General features: G+C 36.0%; 3 protein-coding genes across 4 annotated transcripts; 1 reads left to right on the top strand and 2 right to left on the bottom strand.

Annotated features, from left to right (window-relative positions):
- Positions 1-1114: 1114 nt before the first annotated feature.
- LOC123213836 (T-complex protein 1 subunit epsilon-like) lies at positions 1115-5119 on the top strand. Its single transcript, XM_044633443.1, has 9 exons — positions 1115-1396; positions 1720-2038; positions 2213-2561; positions 2800-2932; positions 3040-3092; positions 3423-3525; positions 4234-4400; positions 4490-4603; positions 4728-5119. The coding sequence occupies exons 1-9, from the start codon at positions 1198-1200 to the stop codon at positions 4896-4898; spliced, it is 1608 nt and encodes a 535-aa protein (XP_044489378.1). The 5' UTR covers positions 1115-1197; the 3' UTR covers positions 4899-5119.
- A 2033-nt stretch (positions 5120-7152) lies between these two features.
- Positions 7153-8928, bottom strand: LOC123213837 (probable pectate lyase 5). The gene is made up of 4 exons (XM_044633444.1): positions 8753-8928; positions 7893-8633; positions 7677-7815; positions 7153-7589 (listed from the first exon to the last, which is right to left on the bottom strand). The coding sequence occupies exons 1-4, from the start codon at positions 8863-8865 to the stop codon at positions 7368-7370; spliced, it is 1215 nt and encodes a 404-aa protein (XP_044489379.1). The 5' UTR covers positions 8866-8928; the 3' UTR covers positions 7153-7367.
- Positions 8929-15309: 6381 nt separating this feature from the next.
- Positions 15310-19326, bottom strand: LOC123213932 (ultraviolet-B receptor UVR8). 2 transcript variants are annotated; one of them, XM_044633566.1, is made up of 7 exons: positions 19006-19326; positions 18196-18239; positions 17779-18059; positions 17331-17680; positions 16826-17227; positions 16045-16432; positions 15310-15950 (listed from the first exon to the last, which is right to left on the bottom strand). In XM_044633566.1, the coding sequence occupies exons 3-7, from the start codon at positions 18001-18003 to the stop codon at positions 15708-15710; spliced, it is 1608 nt and encodes a 535-aa protein (XP_044489501.1). In that variant the 5' UTR covers positions 18004-18059; positions 18196-18239; positions 19006-19326; the 3' UTR covers positions 15310-15707. The 2 variants fall into 2 exon arrangements, with proteins under 2 accessions (XP_044489501.1, XP_044489502.1); XM_044633567.1 differs by having other exon boundaries at positions 19013-19324.
- Between the last annotated feature and the right edge of the window lie 5038 nt (positions 19327-24364).

The following is a 24364-nucleotide window of genomic DNA, read 5'->3' on the forward strand; positions in this document are numbered from 1 at the left end:
GCTTCCAATTCTTATATTTTCATTTTAATTATCTAAATTTGAAATGCTTTATTGTATTGAATTTGAAATTATATCTAAAATTGATATTTTAGTACCAACATTTCTCGTCATAATAATAAGTTTTCTAGGTAATTGAATAGGCATAACAGTAGCATTAGTTGATCACGAAGCGTAGGACTGTCAAATAATTGGGAATGAAATTGCACATTTCCCACCTTTAATTAGAAAGAATCTATGTACATAAATTGCCATCTTGAATTTTCAAGAAACAGTTTCACGCATCCGATTTCATGAGCCATCTAATCTAAGTATTTGCACTTAGAAGAAGCAAGCGGAGATAGCAACACCAGCCAGGAGGCCAGAAACCCGAAGAGCGGTGGCGCTACCACTTCCAGGAGGAGCTTCGGTTTTTGACTCGCTGCCAACGCTTGCAGGCAAGGCAACATCACCTGCTGTAGCTCTATAACCGATCTGGGCTAGAGTGGGGGAAAGGGCAGGAGAATCGGAATTAGTCTCAATGGGAGAAGGACCATCGCTGGGGGCCGCTGAAGTGTTGAGAGAAGGCGTCAACCCAACAATGGCCACAAAAATGAGAAGAAGAGCAGTGACTTTTCGTGCCATTTTGACGACAAATACCGAAGATGAATTTTGTGCAGGAGGGTTCTCTTCTCTTGTTTGCAAAGCTATTGCTTATATACCCTGGGTTTAATCAGCCATAAATTGTGGAAATTTTTATGATGTTGGGGATTTTGTTTGCGCAGCTTCAGGATAACCAGTTACTATTTGCCTATTTTTGGAACAATATAGTTCAAAGGTTGCTTTTCTTCTGCTGTTGATGAACCTAATTAACGAATTCACCATCTGGGTTTTACGAATTTAGTAGGACTTAACTCAAATACAAACTTTGATCGATAAATTCAAAATTTTCTATTAAGAATTTGAATAATTAACTTTGAAATTCTTTAAAAAACCCTATTGAGGAAACGGGCCGGTTCAAAACTATTTTGTGATCAAGGGCCCATTAAGTATGATCTTTGAATTACGAATTTGCCACTCAGTTAGGGCTTTGAACACGCCCGCTCTGGCGGTATAAATCTCAGTGCAATTTACTAAGCCGAGGCTTCTACATTCTTCTTGAAATCTGATTCAGTGAGAGGATGCAATACTGAAAATCCAGAAGACCGAAAAAAATAAAAAATGGCGTTAGCGTTCGATGAGTTTGGTCGTCCGTTTATACTGATAAAGCAGCAAGATGAGAAGTCCAGGTTGCGTGGACTCGATGCTCAGAAAGCCAACATTTCTGCCGGCAAAGCTGTGGCTCGCATCCTCCGAACCTCGCTTGGACCCAAAGGCATGGATAAAATGCTCCAGAGCCCCGACGGTGATGTCATCATTAGTACGTCTTCTTCTCGTGTTTAGATTGTTACCATTTTATGTTTTTGGTTACTTGGTTTATGGATCTTAGTGGATACTATGTTAACTGAGGTTCTCGATTGTCTGTGTTTAGGGTTGTGGATGTGAATAGTTTAGGGTTATAAAGAGTTTGATTAAACTGATGTATTATCCTAAGTGGAGAAATTTGCATGTGCGCATTACGAGGGAGTGACCATTTAAGCTGAGATTTATTGATTTCCTTGTATTTCACTCATTAGAAAAAGAAATTGAAGTGGGGAGATTTGGTTTCGTTACCAATTTTTTTTTTTTTTTTGGTGCTTTTAGCAAATGATGGTGCCACGATCCTTGAGCAGATGGATGTTGACAATCAGATTGCAAAGTTGATGGTTGAACTATCTCGTAGTCAGGATTATGAAATTGGTGATGGGACGACTGGTGTTGTTGTTTTGGCTGGTGCACTTTTGGAGCAGGCTGAACAGCTTTTAGAACGTGGAATTCATCCTATTCGAATTGCAGAGGGATATGAAATGGCGTCTAGAATAGCTGTTGAACATTTGGATCATATTGCTCAGAAGTTTGAATTTGGGGTTTCTAATATAGAGCCTTTGGTTCAAACTTGCATGACTACATTAAATTCTAAGATGTAAGTTTGCTTCCACCTTTTTTGGAAAATTTGATGCCATCCTTTACATGCCCTCTTCTCTTTTTACTAGCCTATGTGATTCACCAATATGTGTAAACTAATACCCACACACATACTAATATGTGTTTTATCTTATGTGATGATGTGATAAAAATTTTTCTTTTTTTTTTGCAGGGTGAATCGATGCAAACGCAACCTGGCTGAAATTGCTGTGAAAGCAGTTCTTGCTGTTGCAGATTTAGAGAGGAAAGATGTTAATTTAGATTTGATTAAAGTTGAAGGAAAAGTAGGGGGAAAGCTGGAGGACACTGAGCTAATATATGGGATTACTGTTGATAAGGATATGAGCCATCCCCAGATGCCAAAACGAATTGAAAATGCTAAAATTGCTATCTTGACTTGCCCCTTTGAACCGCCAAAGCCAAAGACTAAACATAAGGTGGACATTGATAGCGTGGAAAAGTTCCAGACTTTGCGTCTGCAGGAGCAGAAATACTTTGATGACATGGTTCAGAAGTGCAAGGTAGGTTTGTTGCCAGGTTTTGTGGAGTTATTACAATGTTAAAACATCTTAAATATTTTCTATACAAGCACCCATTCTCTCTGAATTTTTTATTTTCTTTTTAAAGTTTTGAAAAGCTTGTTCTGTATATTTGAAATTGTAATGTTTTCTTCTTGTTACACTTGTTGTTGGATTGTTGAGGGACTGATTTACCATATTATTAAAAGGTCAACATTTTTTTTGGTTTTACTGTGTGCAGGATGTTGGTGCTACCTTAGTGATCTGTCAATGGGGTTTTGATGATGAGGCCAATCACTTATTAATGCACAGGAACTTGCCTGCAGTACGTTGGGTTGGTGGTGTAGAATTGGAACTTATAGCAATAGCCACAGGTTTGTGTTAATATATCTCTTTAGCACTTAATTACTTTTTCAGCTCATTTTTATCTGCTTCTGTGAAATTGACTTATTGGCGAAGTAATGGTATCTGCATTTGGTAGGTGGAAGGATTGTTCCAAGGTTTCAGGAGTTGACACCTGAAAAGCTGGGAAAGGTACTACCGTTTTTTGTTTTTCCTGTTTATGTTTTGATTGAGAATGCTTGTTAATGTATTTTTTGTCTTTTCCAATAGGTATATCCTGGTTTATTTGAAAGACGTAAGAGCTAATCAGTTAAACCCATACAGATGCACTTAATTTACAAACATATATTTTTAAGTAGCTTTCTAACACTCATCATCTACCTTCAAATTGGGATTATTGCTTGTTACACACTTTTCTGTGTTCAAATCTCTACCTGTTCGATGAAATATATATATATATAGTTTATATTGCATCTCCAAAGTACAAAATATGTTGATTGTTTACTATATTATTTATTTTAGGCTGGTTTGGTTCGAGAGAGGTCTTTTGGTACAACAAAAGATCGAATGCTGTACATTGAACACTGTGCAAATTCAAGGGCAGTAACCATATTTATTCGTGGAGGTAAAATTATGTTTCCTTGTTTCTGCTTTTAGAACCAAGTTGGCTTGCCAAAGTTGCTCTTTTCGTGTGATCAAGTATTTTATTATTTATGGTACTAAGATCTGAATTGAATTGTAGATATGATTGTTCCTGCATTTTCAAGTTTCTTTTGGCAGTGCCCACTAATATGTTTGATGTCTGTACTTTCATGTGTATGGTGCTCCTGATTGTCACTTTCAAATGTTTTCTGATTTAACCGTATTGAAAGTAAAGATATAAACTCTGCCTAGCTGTTAAAGCCTGACGGCTGTTGTATTAATGGCCTGGCTTTTAAACATATGTTTCAAATTCACTAACATCTAATATTTACTTGGCTAAAGTAACTGCAAAACTAACATCTAATGCCTTTATCTTTATGTAAGACATCTGCCGTGTTGTTTGTTTTCTTCTTTGTCCACTATATTTCTTGCTGGCTTATCAGCTGTAGCTGGTTTACCTGGCATTTCATTTTCTTATGTTGTGGAATTAGTTGGTATTATTATGTCATGATAGTGCAACAAGACAGTGTGTTCAGATGCACTTATGCTGCTCAGTTCATTTTGACCTAACAATAGTTATGGTGTGGGTGATATGAAGGGCTTATTGATGTACAGAAAGAATGTATCTTGAGAAAGGTTCTGAAGTTATTTTAATAATCTTACCAGTAAATTGTGTTTGTTGATGCATTAGGTAATAAAATGATGATTGAGGAAACTAAGCGCAGCCTCCATGATGCATTGTGTGTGGCTAGGAATCTGATTCGTAACAATTCCATTGTCTATGGTGGTGGTTCGGCGGAGATATCTTGCTCAATTGCTGTAGAGGCAGCTGCAGATAAACACCCAGGAGTTGAGCAGGTATGAAACTGAGTTAAAATGGATCATTTTTAGCAATTTGTTTTTATATCCCATGATGTTAATGGCATTGGCTGCTTTTATATCTGCAGTATGCTATTAGGGCGTTTGCAGATGCTTTGGATTTTATCCCAATGGCACTTGCGGAAAATAGTGGTCTGCAGCCTATTGAGACTTTATCTGCTGTGAAATCTCAGCAAATTAAGGTAACGGAATATAATGACCGATCTTAGCCTGGGAAATGCTTGCAAATTTTCTCTACTCCTGGCAATTTGTTGTGTAGTCCCATTGATCTTAAAAGGTTTTTGTTTTTGGTATTCAAATGTGCAGGAAAACAATCCATATTCTGGAATAGATTGCAATGATGTTGGCACTACAGATATGCGTGAGCAGAATGTCTTTGAGACACTTATCGGGAAACAACAGCAGATCCTTCTTGCAACACAAGTTGTCAAGATGATATTAAAAATTGATGATGTTATCTCACCTTCTGATTACTGATGTTAGGTCAATTTTTATGGCTCTGCCTCACAAAAATGGATATGGTTGTATTGTAATGTAATTTGTTTACTCGGTATGGTGGTTCAAAGTCTTTTGAGACCTTATGTTAACTTGATGGGAGTTACATTTTCTCACAGATTTTGGTTTTATTCGTTGGATTTGTACTGTGAAAACTCCGGCGGTTAATGAGGATGGATGATTTTGGCTCTTTTGGAGAATCAGATCTACTCTTCACCCGTTTACTGTTTTATCTTCTATGCTAGTTTGCACGGGTACGAAAAATTGTTTGAAAACGAAGCTTAAAAGGGGTGAGCATAGGAACAACCGCTGGGTGGGTTCATAAGCAGAATTGGGCTTCCCTGTTTGGAATCGGTTAACTTATGCCAAGTAGGTTTCAATCGTGGGAGGTTTTTTAAACCCTTTTTTTTTTTAAATTGGTCGGTTTTAGTTACGCCATGGAATCGAAACCAGTTTGAGAATTAGATCCAAAACAAATTTATCTGATCACGATGTTTTGTTGTAGAGCAAGACGTTTTGTTAACATTTGAGGCTAGCAACCTTTTTAATGGAAAGTTTTCGACTTTCTCTCTTGAAAACTGATCAAATTGCATGATTAATCTCAAAGAAGACATTAAAAAGGCTGTCTTATCTCACATCGAGGTGTTGATGGCCTCCAATGAGATATAGGATTTGTAACCCTTGAAGGAAGGAGGCAAGGGAGTGGACGAAGGCGGCACGGAAGGTGAGGTTGTCACAATGGTAGAGGAATCGATGTATTTTTCTTAGAGTTGGTGCGTACATTGGTGGTGGCGTAAGGGGAGAAGAGACTTGGCGTTGGTAGTGGTGAAATAATAAGGAGAGGGTGAAGGTGAATGAGACTGAGCCATTGCCGAAAGGACCAAGAGAACTTAAAGAAGTGGGATAAGAGTGAAGATGGCAGTGGTTGAAGGAGCTAATTGTTGCAGAAGAGGGAGATGCACAGTGCCGAGAGGGGAAATTTTTTGTGTGTTTGAGAAAAAAGCACAATGCCGAGAGTTTTTTTTTTTTTTTTTTCAGAGGAAAAGGAAAAAAAATTGTATGTGTGAATTATAAACAGTGCCAAGAGAAACCAGAATCGAATCAGAACCTACCGGGTTGGAACCTGTCTCGATAGATTTCAGTTTTGATTCCGAGTCAAGTTCCTAGTTTTATGACAGGGTATCCAGAACCATCCAAGCTTAGCTCAAATATATGGTTTATCTTTTGGTTGGAGTCAATGCTTCCAGGTTGAATAATCATTCCAGATATTCTTGTCCACATTTCAAGGCATGAAGAATATAATTTAATCTTGTCCAAATAAGTACTAATTTGCTTCTTTTGGTATTCACACATGGACTACTAGATCTTACAAATAATGGTTTCCATTTACAGTTTGATCTGCAGGAAAACTTGCAGGGCGGCGCTGCATCCTGTGATGGTTAAGAGTCAGATATTCATCATTATGACCTTAATACATAACATATTAGTCGGCATTTTACACATTGAACTGGTTTTTAAGAAAAGGGTCAGAAAGTTTAATCTGAAGCCCCATGCATATTATATTTACAGAGTTGCAGGGTTAATAGTTAAGGGGCAAGCCGCAGGAGTTCATTAACAATTTATGTTGATGGATGGTACTTGTTGAAGAAGTTTGGTCTCTTCAAGGCCCCTTTAATGCATGCGGTTGGAAGAACATTGAAGGAAGATTATGGCCCCCTGTGTCCATTAATAATGCAGTACAAGCGGCTCTACGGCACGTAGTCTCACCACTACTGAAGTTTATCCTTCGTCCTCAGTTCAGAATAATACCTTGGCAAGAGAAGAAGAGAAGGGTTTTTGTGTCTTGTCTAGCAGCTAGAGAGCCCATCACTAGACCCAACCCTGGTTTTGTCCCCTGCAAGAAGAGGCGCAGTGATGAGATTGGGTTGGTTAAGTCTACATTGATATCAACCACTAGTGAAAGCCTTCATCTAATTCATTCAATGGCACCATCAGATTGGATTGGTCCAATCAGAAAAGCTACCTCACACATGGTATGCCGAAATAATTGGAAAAGCTGAGTGATAAGAGAAGAAAAATTAATTATCTCTGCCGCCCATAAATAGATGAGATGGTGCTAGCTTTAAAATGATGAGACTTTTATGGCAAACTCCAGTTATCGGGCCCAGGGGCTTTTTATAGTTGAAGAATTGGTTATTTTTTTAGGTGAGACGGTAGAATTATAAAGAGTCTGATGTAGAAACAATAGAATGCTTCATTCCATTAAACATAGATCAACATTTCTGCTCTTGTTTCTTATAGAAACAGGCTGATCTTGTATATACATTTAAATTTAAAAATAAAGAAAAAAGACAGACCAATATTTTACAAGAATTTGAAGAATGCTACTTCTTGCAGTATACAATTAGCCTTATTCTTTTTCTCCTCCAAATTCCCAATATAAGTTTCCATCTAGCACCGCTTTCCCCTCCTGCAATTCAATGAACCAGCTCCGGATGTGAGTGAACTAACTAGAGACGATGGTCTGGCGCCTAAACTTGAAGCCTTGGCGTAGCTAGAAGATGTTGCTCCCCCAGACGCTGTAAAGAAAGCTCCATTTAACATCAAGTCTCCTTCTGACCTCCAATTCCAATTCTTCCATTCACTCGCTGGTGCTTCCTCATGTTTAGTGACCTGAAAGAATGTCATGTAAATTTGTTTTAGCGCTTAAAAATTGCCCACAATTAGTAAAATAACATCTTTATCATTTTCCATAATGACCTCTTTGCTGTCTGTGTTATCAGGAGCAAGATATCGATTGCCTTGGCTGTTGATTGTGGGAGAAGCACTGCCGCCAAGGGCATACATTTCCCAGTGGGTGTAGTCATTATTCACTACATGAAAATACCCATGTCTACACCTGCGAATAAATACCGTTGAAAAAAGTTAATTAGATCCTAAAACCCTTCAAAATTTATTAGTTGAAAAAGATTTCACCTTGGCATTCTTTGAATAAGCCCTTCTCCAAAATGATTAAAAGCAATGGTGACTTGCATGTTCTTGTCCTGAGTGTAGGTATCACTGTGGCCTAGGAGCATCACCTTGTTATGGTGGGTCATGTAATTGTTAGAGATTGTAATGGCCGTGGATCCATGGATTGCATCAATCAAGCCGTCATTACAGTTAGATAGAGAGCAATGATCTACCCAAACATGGCTTCCTCCAAATATTGACACTCCATCACCGTCCGATATGGTCCTCCAGCCATAATGGCTTGGAGAATCCCGCACGTAAGCATTTCCACCTTGCTTACAATCATGTATATTCAGGCCATGAATTATAATGTTAGTAACGTATTGGATAGTAATGCATGGGCCTCCCGCAATGTGAACGCTGGCTCCTCGACCATCGATGGTCTTGAAGGAGTTCATGATCAACTCTTCCTTCAATCTGATCACCATGTCACGGGCAAAAATGATCCATAAAGGCTCTTCTTGAATAACTGCATGCCTAAGAGTACCTGGTTTGGGGTTCACGGGGTCATTGTCACCGGGGTCTGTGACAACATATATTTTGCCATCCCTCCCACCAATGGCATGCTTGCCGAACCCAATTGCGCAATCAGCTAGCCTCTGGCGGTTCTTTTCCCAGTCGGGGTCACACCGCCAGCAGTCATCAATTGGATTTCCAGTTCCACATGAGAGAAAGCCTAACTTCCTCCGAGAGGCATTGATGCTCCTGCAACAAATAAGATAAATATTTAAAAAACATATACATGTGACACATTAATATCCAGCAAACAGCATTATAATTAATATCAAATATAGTTTCATTGAATTATATAATATATGTCATACTTGTGTACTTCTTCAACTACGAGCTCAGGATCCTGAACCGGAGAGGAGGTAATGAAGGCTGGAGTGATCAGGAGGCAGAAGAGTACGAACAGAGAGAGTGAAATTGTTACCATCTCTTATCGTTAGTAAAGAGTGCTAAGAGAAGAAAACAAAGGAAATTTGTGAGAAGGGTGAGAAGAGGAGTTGGATTTATAAAGGAAATAAAGTGTGTAATTGATGTTGATCTTATTAATATAAAAAACATGGTCCTTAGGGGCCACCTGCTTTCTTCATTTCTTCTTTAAATAATGTCCCACAGTGGTAGTTAATTTGGGTCGTTTGCAAATAGCAATAGCTCCTGCGTATGTCATTAGCTAAAGATTATTAACGATAAAAATCTCATTATAGATGGAGTGCTTGTGTTGAATTAGTGAGACTATAAGTGATGAAGTTTTCTTGAAGACAAATTGTGCTGTGAGCATTTAACAACACACCGACACTCAATACAAATGAGAATTGACATGTATGTCGGTGGTGATGCGTTGAATTTGCAACAAGACGCTTCTTTCTTTCTCTATCAAAACTCCTGCATGCAATTGCGCCTTAGAAAAAGCTTGATTTACTTGAAACATGGCTCAGGTTCTTCATTCAAGATTACCATTGAATAATGGAAAAAGCAGACAATTCTGATCCAAGATTCTTTATATTCAATTCAGCAAAGTCCTTAAATTCTTCTTATCTTACAAACCATTAAGAGAATCAGCATTGAATCAGTGTTCCTCACTACACATTTCAAGTAACTTTTTGTGTCACTTCACAGTAAGATTCATTAAAAGGATTAAATATAAATAGGGAAAAAAAAAAATGAAAAGCACATATGCTGATCTCGCAGGAACTTGAACCCAGAAAAAGACAATGCGAGACGTGGAGCTATGCTGATTTTTCAGTTCTCATGGTTACACCTATTAACATTAAATTTTCTTTTGAAATTCTGAGAACTAGTGGAAGCTTTAATATTGAATGCCCACATGGGAAGTTCGTACTGTGCACTAGATTGATGACTGGAGACTTTTTTCCTTCAATGGCACGTTCTCCCATGTGAGTTTTGTTCCTTTGATTTTTGCCTAACAGGCCCTACAAGAATTTCCCCTCAAAATCCTGACCCTTCATGCCCTCATCTGAGAATTCTGAGCCGTTGGTTTCTGAAATTAATCAAATTCAACTAACCCAGTCAACCAAAAGTGGATAAAAGGGTGGCCACAGTGTGGATTCATGCTCAGCCAATAGTTAGATAATGCATTTCATCCATTAATCTGACAGAAGCTACAATGGTCATGCCTGCAAATTATAACATAACATGCACCCTGCAAATTGTCATTGCAGCATTATTATTTGTTTGTGTTGGTGGATATATGAGATGAGAATGGATCATCATCGTCAGTAGTGTACAAATTTACATACTTTCTTGACCTTCCTAACCAAATTTTCTTGCATGTTTAATTTGTGGAAACTGCGGCATTTCTTATACTAGACCTGTAGCTGTTCATAAGTGGCATCGATCAAACTAAACTTATAATCGACGAAGCAACAATTCCCACCGACACTTGTCTGCAACCGAGTATTATCATTGAAATATACATATTAATTACAGGAGTATGGAGACTTCTGAGTTCATCAGTACAATTGGACATTTATGATAAGCATGTGATGGAGAGGCGCACACAAGGGAAAAATTGTAAATGAAAGTGACTGACTGTATTTTAAGAGGGCAAATTAGTCAGGTACATCCATCAATCAATAGAGTTATATGTATAACTTTGTACATAAATAACGACGTATCATTATATGATTGAATAATTAAAAATTAAAGATAAAATAACACTTAATCATATGATAATATATTGTTATTTATGTAAAATAATTATACACATAATTTTATTGGTTCACCGATTTATCAGTTGAGCTTATCCAGCATAAATATGAGTCAATATTGCTAACAAACGTGGATAGTGATCGTGTACCACCAGACCAGTATCTAGTGAAAACCCAAAGCAAGATATCAGTACTTCTCCTCCAACCAGCATAAATTATTAGTTGGTCGGGCAGAAAGTTTTACTGAAAAAGCAAAAAAATAACATTACATTTTCTAATTCTTTTTATTACAAAATTTACCTATATCAAGGTGATTGAATGATAAAATTATTTATTAATTGAAAGAACATCATATAATCATATACCTAAACTTTGTTTGGACTGTCAAATTCAATTCAAATTGAATTAGTTTTCGTTAGAATATGACTTTTTTCTAATATGTTTCCATGTAAAATAGTATTTTTAAGTTAGCAAAGAGTTAAGATGATTACAATTATTTCTACAAGAACTGGATCAAAATATTTTGTTTTGAGATAGTTAAAGTATCATTCATCTTGCAAAGAGCCGATCAAATGTTCAACTCTTGAAAGAGTTATAATAAGATTGAGAAAATTCAAAGGAAGAGTTTCCAAAATTTTTCTTCTTCTTCTTCTTCATAGTGAAATTCCAATGGGACATACTTCTCATACAAGACTAAATCACTATTAAATCTTGTTTTTATGTGTGGTTTCGTTTTCCGCACAAAAACATTTGTCTAGTAGTACTATATCACAACTACAAGCAGGCAGAGATTAAGGAAAAAAGTCTGATAATTTAGAGAACAGATTCAAAAAACACATCACATAGGGGGGCTGAGAAAGCCATGTGATTTGCTGAGACTCATTCTCCTCCATCAACAAATCAACTCTCCTTTTAGTGCCATTATCAACTGTTACAATAGTGTACGCCATTGAAATGAGAAACTGTGTAAGGCGCCATGTTTTTTTCCTGCGTTAAAGTGGGCTCCTCCTCCCAAACTTTCTAATGTCCTTTTCTGATCCAACCATTATAGCAATGCCTTTAATTTTTACTTGAATGAAAGAGAAAATCCAGGTCTGATATGGTTAATGATGATGAAAAGGTTCGCCATCATCACCTACTGATCCATCATCCGATGAAAACAGCAAACGCTACAGAAAATCTAACAAGAGTGAAAAGGGCCATCAGTTGCATAAGAGAAGATTGTGAATCATGCGATAAATCATTACAAAATCTTCATAAATATGTTTGATATTCAGTTCTTCATAGGTCGGATATGGTAGCAAATTGAAACTAGCATGCAGCACAAATGGGCGATAACTTCAGTAGTCCACTAAGAATCTGCACACATCATTATAAAGAGAAATCACCTCCCTCATTGATTTGATCATGTGCTAGGCTATACAATAATGGATAACGTTACTTCTGCTGGTCTTCTTCGTTATTGATTGGTAAAGTAATGGACTTTTAAGATGATTGAAATCTTCAGTCTTGCATTATCATATTGTGGACTAATTTATGTTTAGCCTCTTTAAGATTGCAACGTTGTCTCATCATTCAATCTGTATATATTTTCTGATTAGTATTTACTTATGCAAATTTGATGTTAATTGAATAGGGTTGTACATGAGGTGAACTGTTTGTCACCCATTCATCTCTTAGGCTTGTATCGAGTTATGTTTGGCTCGATTATTATCTAATTAAGCTTGAATTTGAATGACTTGAATATTAGGTGTTAAGGTCTAATTGTAATTTCTGAAATTACACTTTCACTCTCAAGCTCAAGGCAACAACTCTCAAGCTTTTCAAGTTTGAACTCAAAATCTATAAGCTAAATTTGAACTAAACAATACTCAGTTTGATTCTACTAATTCAAAATATATCTATCTTTCTCTAGAGGAAACTTTTAGGGGATGTGTGGTTTTAGTGGTAAAAAGATTACTTCGATAATCTATATTTTATTATTTATATTACTTTATTTGATTTATAAATAATAAAATATTCTAGTGATTTTCTATTACTAATGGTGATGTGATAGATAATATAAAAGAAAATCTAATTACTACATTCATTTTAGGTATTAAAAGATTACCAAGATAATCTAGATTTTATTATAAGTACATACTTATTTATTAATTTTTTTAAAACAAAAATAATCTTATTTTTAATTAATATAATAAATAACATAAAAAATATTTTAAAATAATTATACTTAAAGGTATTTAAGTAAAATAATATACTAGTATTATTTTATTATATCTAATAAAACATAATAATTATTTATACCTACTTATTTTTATTAAATTTTATCAAATATAATAATAATAATAATAATAATAATAATAATAATTTATACTTAATAATTTTTAAAATAATTTATTTTTAAAGTAATCTTCAAATTTTGATACTAGACTTTTTCCAAATCAAACTCCCCTTAGTCTAGACTAGTAATTAGCATTATTGAAGCGGGAGAAGGACTATTTCCCACCCATGTTTTGATGCATTCTCAAATTGGAACCCACGGCAGATGAAAATCCAGTTTTCCCACCCGTGACCAAACTGCCATCTAATTTTTCAGTTAGAGACAGGGGCAAAATCGTCATTTGCTATTTAAAACCTTAAAACTTTTAAATATTACCGTTTCCCCCCTCCAGGTTTTAAAAAGTAATAACTAACCCATCCTCAAAGTTTGAAAAGTTTAATTTCACCCCCTAGGGTTTGCTTCCTTCTCCGGCCACCACCGACGGCCGCTGCAATCGATCGATGGGAGATCTCCGACTACAAAGGACGACCCTTCGTCGCCCAAATCTGGACGACGAAGCGTCGTCCAGATCTGGAAGAACAGACGAAGGACGACGCTTCGTCGTAGCTTCTGGACGACGCGACGAGCGACGAAGGACGACGAAGAGTCGTCCTTCGTCGTCTGGGTGGAGCGACGAAGCGTGCGACGAAGAGATCTCTGTCTCTTCGTCGCACCGTGCACCAGGAGAAGGAGATCTCCATCTCTTCCTTCTTCGGCCACCACCGTCGTCGCACCAACAGTAGGAGGAGGCAGGTGACTACGCCGGAGACGACGTCGGGAGATGAAGTTGAAAATGGGGGTGAAACTGCTAGTTTTGAAAGTTATGGGGGGCGGCTGTTTTTTGAAAAATTTGGAAACCCTAGATTTGGGGGTGAAAATGTTAGTTTTCAAAGTTTAAAAACTTTAGGTTGGGGGTGAAATGTTAGTTTATAAAACCTAAGGGGGGTGAAAGAAACCCTCACAACAATTTTGGGTTGAATTTTGCAGAAGGGCATTTTTGTCATTTCATCTAACAAGGGTAAAATAGATATTTTACCCTTATGCAAACAGAAATCATCCATTTTAACAGCTCACGGGTGGGAAAACTGGATTTTCATCTGCCGTGGGTGCCAATTTGAGAATGCATCAAAACATGGGTGGGAAATAGTCCTTCTCCCTATTGAAGCCTGCCCAAAAAGTTGAGTTGGTCCATATCGAATGGATCAGAAAGTGTCCACATGGTAAAGCTAAACTGGGCCAAGAATTACATGTACATGTCTCAAATATACAAACATATCGTGATTAAATGTTTCTGGTTTGACGTGCAATACAATGATAACGTGTGTAAGAAGATAAGGCAATTGGTCATCAAGACGAAATTAAACACAATTCATGCACGTGCAGCTTCAGAGTTTGCTTCTTTAATTAATTTTTGGCGACCCCTTCAAATTTGTATTTTCCAAGTTACTCTCTTTCACAATTCCAAAGGAATGAAAGAGCTTTTCTTGTATGTAATACCAAGCTAATAACGAAGTAACGTGTTAACAAACGAGATTTATCCTGATTAATTGAGACTCCATTTTCATTTGAAGTGTGATTAATTACCTAAAACATGCTCAGTATTGATTGGGATGTGACAAAATATGTATTTGGCTACCCCTGACGGTGCCTTTTTTAATTTTTTGTCGTGGTTAGGCATGGCCCTTTGCCACGTCTGGATGTGGTCAAGGGCTGTAACCACTGCACTGGTCTCAAAAGTTTCATGGCGGTGCTCCATTTGTGGTTACATAGGTGGTGGATTGATCCCATTTTTGCCCTCCAGGCCATATATGGAGGGCATTCCTGTCTTAACATTTGACGATTGCCGTTGTTAGTAGTAGCACTAGTCATCTTGAAAACGAGATTAACAGAAATGTTTTTGAGAAGCACCCAGGCATTGAGAGGATCAATATCTGAAGCCCCAGATGGACAAACGGATCTTAATCACAGAAACAAACACAAGCCCCATTGCTCTTGCTCGCCCACCTTATTAACTTGGGTAGTGTCACGGGCCACCACAATTTCGTCATGTCAATGTCCTTAACCAAGTGATTGCTTTCACAGAGCAGTGAGAGGAGTACACAGACTAGTATGAGAAGGTGGTTTATGTTCTGCCTAGTATGAGAATGTTCATGCTTGGAAGGTGGTTTAGTGTAGTCTTTTCCCTTTTTCAGCTGGTTTGTTGATTTGAATACAGAGAGTGCTGAGAATGGACAGGGCACTTGGACTTCGGTCGGCACCTAAATTGTATGATTTAATGCTCATCTATTAACATTGAATGCACCAGATGTTACTGCTTTCCAACTCAAACTCAAATTCAAACTGACTGTTCTAGATTTGAATTGAATTTGAACTAACACTATGAAACTTGAAAACACTAGGTCTGCATGTATTCCAACGGTAGGGCAATATATTGGCCTCGTGTGGACAATGGCCCAGACCAACAGGTCAGCCTTACCATTGTTGCCACTGAGAACAGATAAGAACACTAAACCCATGAATGCAATTCAACATAAGTTATCGATGAAACTTAACAAACGTATCAACTATTAACAGCTTGAGGCCTATTTGCTAGTATATATATCTTCGTATCAACAATGCAGCATTTGCTTGGGCCCCTGCTACCTAAACTTAAATCTTCACAATTCTTCCTTTGTTTTTATGTACAATATAGACAAGGAAATCTAAACACCAAATGCAATGTGTGTAATCATGAATTAGAGAATGGCATGGTGTAAATAATGGCCAGGGACGCCAGTTAGATAGCTAACTGAGATCAATTTCGACCTGCTCTGGGTTCCCCCTTTCAGTTTGATTGTTAACTAGTTCTGTGCCCAGCTGCCCCTTGTCTCCTGCACCAAATGCATATAGCTTCCCTGATTCTGTGAGTGCAAAGGTGTGGGCATTCCAGTATATAGAATTGGTAAGGCTGATCTGTACGACCCGCTCATTCATTTGCTTCAATGATGCTACTAATTCTGGGGTCAATACATTTGCATGTCTATTTCCCTGGACAAAGAAAAGATAACCATAACAACAATTACAAGTTCGATCTGGAAAGCATATAAAATCAACACAGAAATAAAAAGAAGAGCAAGTAGACCTGTCCTCCGGCTGCTAAAGCATTGTGTCCAAGACTTGCTGATTCGCCACAGCCGAATGAATATACATCACCATTATCAGAGACCACAAAGGTTGTGTAATCCCCTGTAGCGACATGAACTGCTTTGACATGATTCAGTGCTTCCACAACCTTAGGAACTGATTCACATTCTTCATTTCCATGACCCAAGCATCCATATCGTCCCCAACCCCATGTGCAAACGCGCCCATCCTGACCTACCACAGCAGCATGCCAGGCACCAGCTGCAACCACCATTGGTTGCAAATTCAAATGCTGAAACTGTTCAATAAGTCGAGGATGCTTCTCATCAGTTCTTGAACCATGTCCAAGCTTTCCACCCAGGCCACACCCAACAGAGTACACTGACCTGGCATAGTTTTAGAAGAAGACAAATAACTATTTTAACACCAGAGTCCATTCATTATATATAGCAATTTTGAAGAAGTTTGAAAGCAATGAAAAAAAAAAGCTTTACGGAAGCAATTTCCATTAAAATTCTTAAATTGAATTGAGAGAGGTAAAAGCAAGACATTCCAGAAGAAAATTTAAAACAGAAGCAGCATGTTGTTGAAGCGAAGTTTCAGCTTGAGCAAATATCAGACTGAAAGCAACATCGTCACAGTCTTCATATTGTTTAGATATGGTTATATCACAATATCAACCATATTTAGCATGCAAAAACTCAAAATCACTACAAATTTGACAAATTTTTCTATAGTTATGTAAATGTTTCTCAATAAAAGGAAATGAAGGAGCTCACATTCCACTTGGTTGACAAGCCAGAGCAAGGAGATAGCAGTATCCAGCTGCAATTTGAACTACTGGTATGTTCTCCAGTGCTCCCAACAAAGGACGAGGCTCCACATCAGTTGGCTCAGTCTGATGACCCAGTCTCATATCCTGTCCCCAAGAAAACGTATAAACCCTTCCTTCTCTTGACAATACAGCTGTGAAGAAGTTTCCAATTGCAGCTTGAACCACGAATATATTTTTTAATGGCTCGACCAACTGTGGAGTTGCAACCATTTTAGTTCCTTGGGAACCATACTCAGCTTCACCAAAGGAATCCTTTCCAAAAGCATAAACTTGCCCAGAATCACTAATCAACATTGTCCGGCCAGCCCCAGCAGCTGCTTGGATAATTCGAATGCCTTGCAGAGATCTGTAACACAATGGAGTTCCATTAACCTCTTTACCCAACAAATTCTCTTTCCATTTCTTGCATTTACAATACCAGTTCAATGGATTGGTGAAAAGTGCGCAACCTGATTGGCTGAGGCCGGCATTCTTCCTCGATGGTGCCATGGCCAAGCTGTCCAGAGCTATTAGAGCCAAATGTGTAAACCACTCCCTTTGATGTTACAGCAATACTGTGACCAGGCCCTGCTATTGCCTGTGACTTTTCCCTCCTGCAACATGCTTCTCCAGCCAGCAAAAACCTCAGCACCAGTTTCCATGAGCCCCCACATCTTTGCTTAAACTCTTGTCGTTCTTCTTCATTCATTGGCTTAAATATAGCTCTCTTTTGGCACATGTCCAGAGCAGCAACCTCAGATATGGACAATTCATAGTCTGGGGCAAAGTTTGCTGGCTGCCTAAAGAATGAGCATGTTGCCTGCAACGCACACATTTGAAAATCAAATCAGCAGCATTATCAATTCTACTATTATGAAGAGCTTCATTATCAAAAAGATTAAGGAAAATGCAACTTGCCTCTAGTTTAGCAAGATCTTTCGGATCTAAATTACATGCTGTCAGGACATGAAGCACAATGGAGGGATTGGCAGCCAAGGGAAATTCTCCGGGAATGGAATCCCCAAAGCAATGCCGTTGAATTCTTTGAAATGTTGGTACAGGAGCGACCACCATTGCAGTACTTGGTTGATCAGGAATGTTATGGTATTGAATACTTGGAGTGTCACTTGTTGTAGCGTCCATGAGCACTGCCAGCTTTTGCAGTGCCCAAGATTTGCAGAAAGGGCAGATTTAAATAGCTTGGGACACAAAACATTTACACAAACGTCAATTCTATTACTTTTCACCATTGATCCAAAATAGCACATATAGTATGAACTTTAATTTGATACTAAATTTGTTTTGCCTACTGAGAATCTTAAACAAAATATCTACCTTAGGTAGATTTTGTATGAGCAGCAGACTTCAAGCCTCAAGACCTACAAATTAAACACATCCCAAATACTCAATGACCAGAAAAAAAAAAATTAACTTCATCATGACATGAGATGATAAACTGAATTAAAACATGAAGAAAAACGAAGTTTTTTAATCCCATCATCAATACTAGTTTTGGCTAAAGAGAAAACTTTCGAATTAGATCACCTCAGCTAGAGAGAAACTGATATGGACAAACAAGTAAACCAGAAACCCGAAGACATTTAGAGAACCGACAGATATTATCAAAAAAAAAAAAAAAAAACACACACAACCAAATAAAGATATTTAAAATAAAAGGTACACCATAAAAGGAGACTTTGAAGAGAAGAAAACTATTCTTCTGCTAAAGGATATTCCAGTCCCAAAAGGAACCAAGAAAGAAAAGAATTCTCATATCAAAAGAGAAACTCCTATTCACGTAAACTCATGATAACTCACATAAATAAAGAAAAAGGAAAGTCAAATAGACCCGATCAATTTGAACCAAACAAGCAAAACCAACCCCAACCGCTTAAGACCAAAACAGGGATGCAATAATTAACACCCCTTGTTCACAATAACCCATTATAAAAGACCAATTTTGAGGCAAACCCAGATCACAAAAACATAAAACGAAACAACTCAAAAAGTAAACTTGATCACGTCAAACTAAAGAAGCTAAAGGAATCAAACAATAAACAGAACAAAATCACATGTTCAACAACTTTTAGTCGTTGTCATCAGTAAACAAGGTTGATCATCATAGATCGAGACATAGAACAATACATATTACATGTTAGAAACATCCGTGACCGCCCTTAACCCATCTGCATCGGTGAATAACAGGAATTTTGTTAATCAAAAACAGGAAAATTGAAGAGCAAACAAGTGGGAATCTGATCAGAAACTGATATGTTATTTCAAGGGAGATGAAAAGAGAAGTAATTGGTAATTATGAAAATCTTGAAGGTATCAAAAGAGAGAAGAAAAAGGGAATTTTATGCAGGAAGCTTTAGTGTTTCTTTTTTTTTCAATGGAGAACTGTCTGTCTCTGCTATATCTATACGTTTTACAAAGTGATGATGTGTCTCTATTGTGGTGAATGAGAGCAGAATTGCTACATTACCCATAATATTTATAGTAGTATTGTCACACGTCAGCTTTCTTCTTAACCATGGTAATTCACTTACCACAAACTATGGTATAAGGGAAAACCAGGGTATGGGTAACTTTGATTTGACAAGACAGGGAGGAGAGAGGATGAGGAGAGTGATTTTAAATACGATTTGTTGCTGATTAAGAGGAGTTAAGCCTTAAACTCTGGTTATCAAAATTTTAATTTAAAAAAAAAAAAACTCTGATACAATAGATTAGTGAAAAATAGGTTAAGGCTTGGATTGAGAATTGTTCATATTAATGGCAAATAAGCCATGTTCTTGTTAACTTATTCAACAAAACAAGTTGTGTTTGTATTGAAACCTCAAAATCTGAATGCATCTCCATGTATAAGAGTCATATCATATTTGAATCGTATTCTTTCATATCAAAATTAGTTAGGTTAGTTCAATAATAACATATATAAATGAAAAAATAAAATCATATAATGACATATCATTTATATATTTAAATTATAAAAAATATATATATACATATAACATTATTCAAGTAAAAAACATGATAAAATATATTTTAAATATATAATTTCATTATGTTAAAATATATTCTAAATATATAGTTTTCTAGGTTAACATATATTTTAAATATATATTTTCTTGTTATATATTACTGTAGATTAATTATATTAATTTATTTTTCCTTATATAAGATCTATGATATGTATAAATTCATGTATTATTCAGACAATTTAATATATTAGAAATATAATTTATTTATATTTTCTCATAGTTTAAGAGTCAAACATTACCGTCAGTATTTTTTTTTGGTACACTCATACTATCACCAGTATGGAAAATGAATTCATTAGTTTGACACTCATGTTGGGATGACAATGAGAAGGGGGTTGAATACTTTGTTGCTCATCCCTATCTCTATAAAGAATATCAATTCTCATCTCTAACTCATCCCCATTACAATGATGACAAAAATTTCTTATTCCCTACTCACGAGAATTTTTTTTTTTGTATCCTTTAAACACAACATAAATATATTAAACAATAAAATTAATTAAAACTAAAACCAACTCATTATTTTAAATGTCACAAATAACATATGTTAACTACTTTAATATGCAAACAAAAAACATAAGTAATCTAAAATTATAAAGATATATTAATATTTTAAGCAAATATTAATATATAAAATGATAGGGACGAGGACAGGGATAGAGGCGGGGTAGGCCGAGGAGTGGGTATATGTATCTCTGTCTCTATCCCTTTTTCCTTTATAATTTTTATCTGGGAATCTTCTCTCCATTAAGGTAGGGACAAGTCTTCGTTCCCGGTTATAGAGATATTTTTCGTCCTCGTCCCCATTTTTTCCTAATATTTTATTGGAAAATCTCCTTTTCGTTAAGGTAGAGATAAAGCGAAGAATCTAACTTCAATTGAAATTATTATCTCTATACTTACATCATCACCTATGTGGAAAAATGAGTTCATTAGTTTGACATATTCATGTTATCATCTACGTAAAAAGATGAATTCATTAGTCTGGTAGACTCACGCATTCACCTACGTGGAAATATGAGTTTATTAGTTTGGTACACTTATACTATCATCTACATGAAAAAATGAGATCATCAGTTTGACACACTTGTATCACTATTTAGTTAGTGGCACTTTTTAGTTCATTTTCATACCTTATATTGATTTGATAACATATATCTTCTCCTCTTGATTTACAAACTTGATTAAACAAATTCTTTACCTATTTGAGTTTGAGGAGGATGTTAAAATATATTTTAAATATATGATTTCTTATGTTAAATATATTCTAAATATATGAGATCCTAGATTAGCATATATTCTAAATATGTATTTTCACATTATACATTATTGTATATTGATTTATGTATTCTTATGTAAGATCCATGATAGATATAAATTTATGTATTATTCATACAATTTAATATATCAAAAATACAATTTATTCATATTTTATCACATGTTAAACATGGTGTTTCATAGTATAATGGATCATACAAGCTACTTTTAAAAAATATTAAATAAATTGTGTCATGTTAATTCATTTATAAAATATATCATATTTGAATTGAATGTTTTCAATACGACTCTAGTTTGAATTATATTAGGATTGAGTGTTTTTTGACCCATATCACAAAAATGCTAAAGGTTATTATTGTTTACATAGTGTGCTTGAACTTGGGAAATGTCTTTTAAAGCATGAATGTATGGTTAAATAAATAAAACTATAACAAACCAAATCTCTACTTCATGAAGTTGAAGCACTCTTTTAACAATTTTAGTGTGAAGACTGACTTCCCTTGGGATGAAACCGAAAACATGATTCACGAGATTCATAAACCACCACTATCAGTTTTGTCAACTACTCTAGTTCCTCAATTCAAAGAAGCTATAAACCAGTTGCTGCACAAACCATTGTAGAACATGCCACAACAAGAAACTTGGGGCCTCATGAGGTAAAATTTGCAGTAGTAGTGTGACCTTTACTTCATGAACCAAATTCTTACTAGAAAAAACTAGATCTAGAGCTAGAGGTGGAAACCAATTGTAGGGTTGTAAGGTTTATAGACATAAGCAACAGGGTCCACAGACCCCAGCAGGGGTTACTTCATATGCACTTTTTCTACAATATATTTTACTGTGAGATGGAAATGGATGGCACCGGTTGACCCAACTATCAGGTATGCCTGCCCAATTTTCTGGCTGATGGGATCAAATATCCTATTAACCCTTGAGGTTCTCTTTTATTTTCACTTGTGTTGAATCGGGTGCCCAAAACTAGTTGACAATGATATAAATCCTGCACAGAAAGGTTGTATGATTATGATTTCGAATCGACAGTTTGATGTTGTAAGATTCAGGGATCCTTTTCACAGAAAGTTGCAGCCTTGTATGTCAAGGGACATGGAGACTAATGAGACTTAAGTTACAGCCTCAATTTATGCGAAATGAACCAATGATCATAAGGATTGCCAAGTTGAATTCTAAAGCAATAGAATTTAGGTTCTGTGGGAAAGAAGAAAGGGGAGGAAAAGGGTTGGTAAATGAGCTTTAAAAGAACGATCATAAATGAAGAGAATAAAGTTACATGTATTGATATTCCTGGATATGCTTTCAATAATGCAAGCTTGCTTTATTTTTTATGGCTTTTTATATGTAAACAATGAACCAATCAAAATTTTTATGTTAAGTAATTCAAGAAAAAGTTGGGAGAAGTAATTATAGAGAAATAGTTTGTTGTGTGAATATGTGTGCCTCTTTGAAATCGTATCAAGAAGAGAGTTAAGTTGTTAGATCGCAAATAATCCTCGATTAAACAGAAAGTGGTAAAGCGTGTTTGATGGGCATGCTATAGGACATTTTCATCCTTGTATTGAAGTAAAATTATCTCATGTATAAAGAATATATACCCATCTCGAGCTAAGCCACATGTATCTTATAGAAGGGAAATATTTATTGGTTACCATAAAAATGAACATTAAGATGTGATTGTCACTTTGACAAACACATGACCGTGATATTACATTGAAAATAACATGATAACTATCATTCATATTATTTATAGTTTGAATCTCTTGCACCTCAGTAATTACAATATTAAACTTTCTTCATAACTTTAAAGGTGAAAAACGGGAAAGATTTAGAAGAACTTTTTACCGATATAAAGAAAAGAGGGCATCAGACAAATTTTCTGAAAACTTTTTGATCTTTTGAAACAACTAAGTTTTCTTTAATGAGATTTTTTATTATGTCACTAGTATTTTCATAAGCTCATACGTAGTACATTCTCTAAATTTTTTCCAAAACCTTCCTTATCATTCTTTGTAATTTTTCCTAGTGAACAAATTGTGAAAAGAGTTAATAACACTTAAACTGGACGTAGGTTTTGCTCAATCTCTCTTTCTAGTTTGCTGTTTTATTAATTTTGCTAATTACATGAATATTCTTTATAACACTCTGATTACACCTCTCATGTAAATCTCCAGATGGTTACATAATCACTTCCTGTAATTTCCCCATCAACACCATTAATACACAAATGAAAGGGAAATTCGAAAATGAAAGAAACTAGTTTGCAAGTGCAACAAATTAAGCCTTGAAAGCTTGGGTTAGGTTGGGTGGACCTTTTCATCAATGGTGCCATCTATTAAAGAAACATACATCTTCATTACCTGTCACTTGTTAAAGAAAACAAAAACTTTCAACATGTAATTTTCCATGAAAGACACAACTGACTCAATGAACTTCTTGAAATATGCCATGATCTTTTGCATGTAAAATAGCCATATTAACCAAATTCCATCATGCCAAAAAGAAGAAAATCATTACTTCTCTTTCTTTTGGGAAACCTTTCTGTCATTCCAGTTCACCTTCTTCTTCTTCCCAGAGATCATTTCTCTTGCAACTTACAGTCTGGTGTAATCATATTGTTTCCTAACCCCTTCAACTAAAGATCATCAAGTAACTTGCCAGTAAAGTTTTAGCTAACTACTGGTACCCAACATAACAATACTGGTACCCAAAACCATTATTGGTGTTAAATTACTCATCTTAGAACGGAAGGTATTGTATTTTTTATGTCTCTGGTTTAGTGGGATCAGATACTGAACTTGAATAATGACCTCTTCAATGACTATATACACTGATTCAGTAGCCATCTGCAGCCATTTTCTATTGATATTATCAATTCAAAAGTTAAAAAACAAATGGGGCTGAAACGTTTTTCTTGATGGTTGGTTTCGTCTATTTTATATTGTTTGTTTTGGAGCATTCAGCCAATGATGAGAGGTGAATGGGGTCAATGTCATAATGCACCTTCACAGTTCTAATAAATAAAACCAGTTTTGAAGTGGGCTGCAACATTTGTTCTTATCAAAAAGCTTGTCTTATATTCCATTTCTTTCTGCTAAAACATTTTTCAACCGTATTAAGTAACAGTTAATCGGTAAGCACCCAGAAAAAGAAGAAAAGAAAGATCATAA

This window comes from Mangifera indica, chromosome 4 (genome assembly GCF_011075055.1).
Source record: "Mangifera indica cultivar Alphonso chromosome 4, CATAS_Mindica_2.1, whole genome shotgun sequence".
In the NCBI taxonomy this organism is placed as follows: Eukaryota; Viridiplantae; Streptophyta; class Magnoliopsida; order Sapindales; family Anacardiaceae; genus Mangifera; species Mangifera indica.

Excerpts from the sequence above, each read along its gene's own strand:
- LOC123213836 (XM_044633443.1), top strand. The coding sequence starts at position 1,198 with ATGGCGTTAGCGTTCGATGAGTTTGGTCGTCCGTTTATACTGATAAAG. Across the intron at positions 2,562-2,799 it reads ACATGGTTCAGAAGTGCAAG|GATGTTGGTGCTACCTTAGT; the intron begins GTAGGTTTGTTG and ends TACTGTGTGCAG. Across the intron at positions 2,933-3,039 it reads ACTTATAGCAATAGCCACAG|GTGGAAGGATTGTTCCAAGG; the intron begins GTTTGTGTTAAT and ends TGCATTTGGTAG.
- LOC123213837 (XM_044633444.1), bottom strand. The coding sequence starts at position 8,865 with ATGGTAACAATTTCACTCTCTCTGTTCGTACTCTTCTGCCTCCTGATC. Across the intron at positions 8,634-8,752 it reads GTAGTTGAAGAAGTACACAA|GAGCATCAATGCCTCTCGGA; the intron begins GTATGACATATA and ends TATTTGTTGCAG. Across the intron at positions 7,590-7,676 it reads ATAACACAGACAGCAAAGAG|GTCACTAAACATGAGGAAGC; the intron begins GTCATTATGGAA and ends ACATTCTTTCAG.
- LOC123213932 (XM_044633566.1), bottom strand. The coding sequence starts at position 18,003 with ATGGACGCTACAACAAGTGACACTCCAAGTATTCAATACCATAACATT. Across the intron at positions 17,681-17,778 it reads AAGATCTTGCTAAACTAGAG|GCAACATGCTCATTCTTTAG; the intron begins GCAAGTTGCATT and ends TGTGCGTTGCAG. Across the intron at positions 16,433-16,825 it reads GCTTGTCAACCAAGTGGAAT|GTCAGTGTACTCTGTTGGGT; the intron begins GTGAGCTCCTTC and ends AAACTATGCCAG.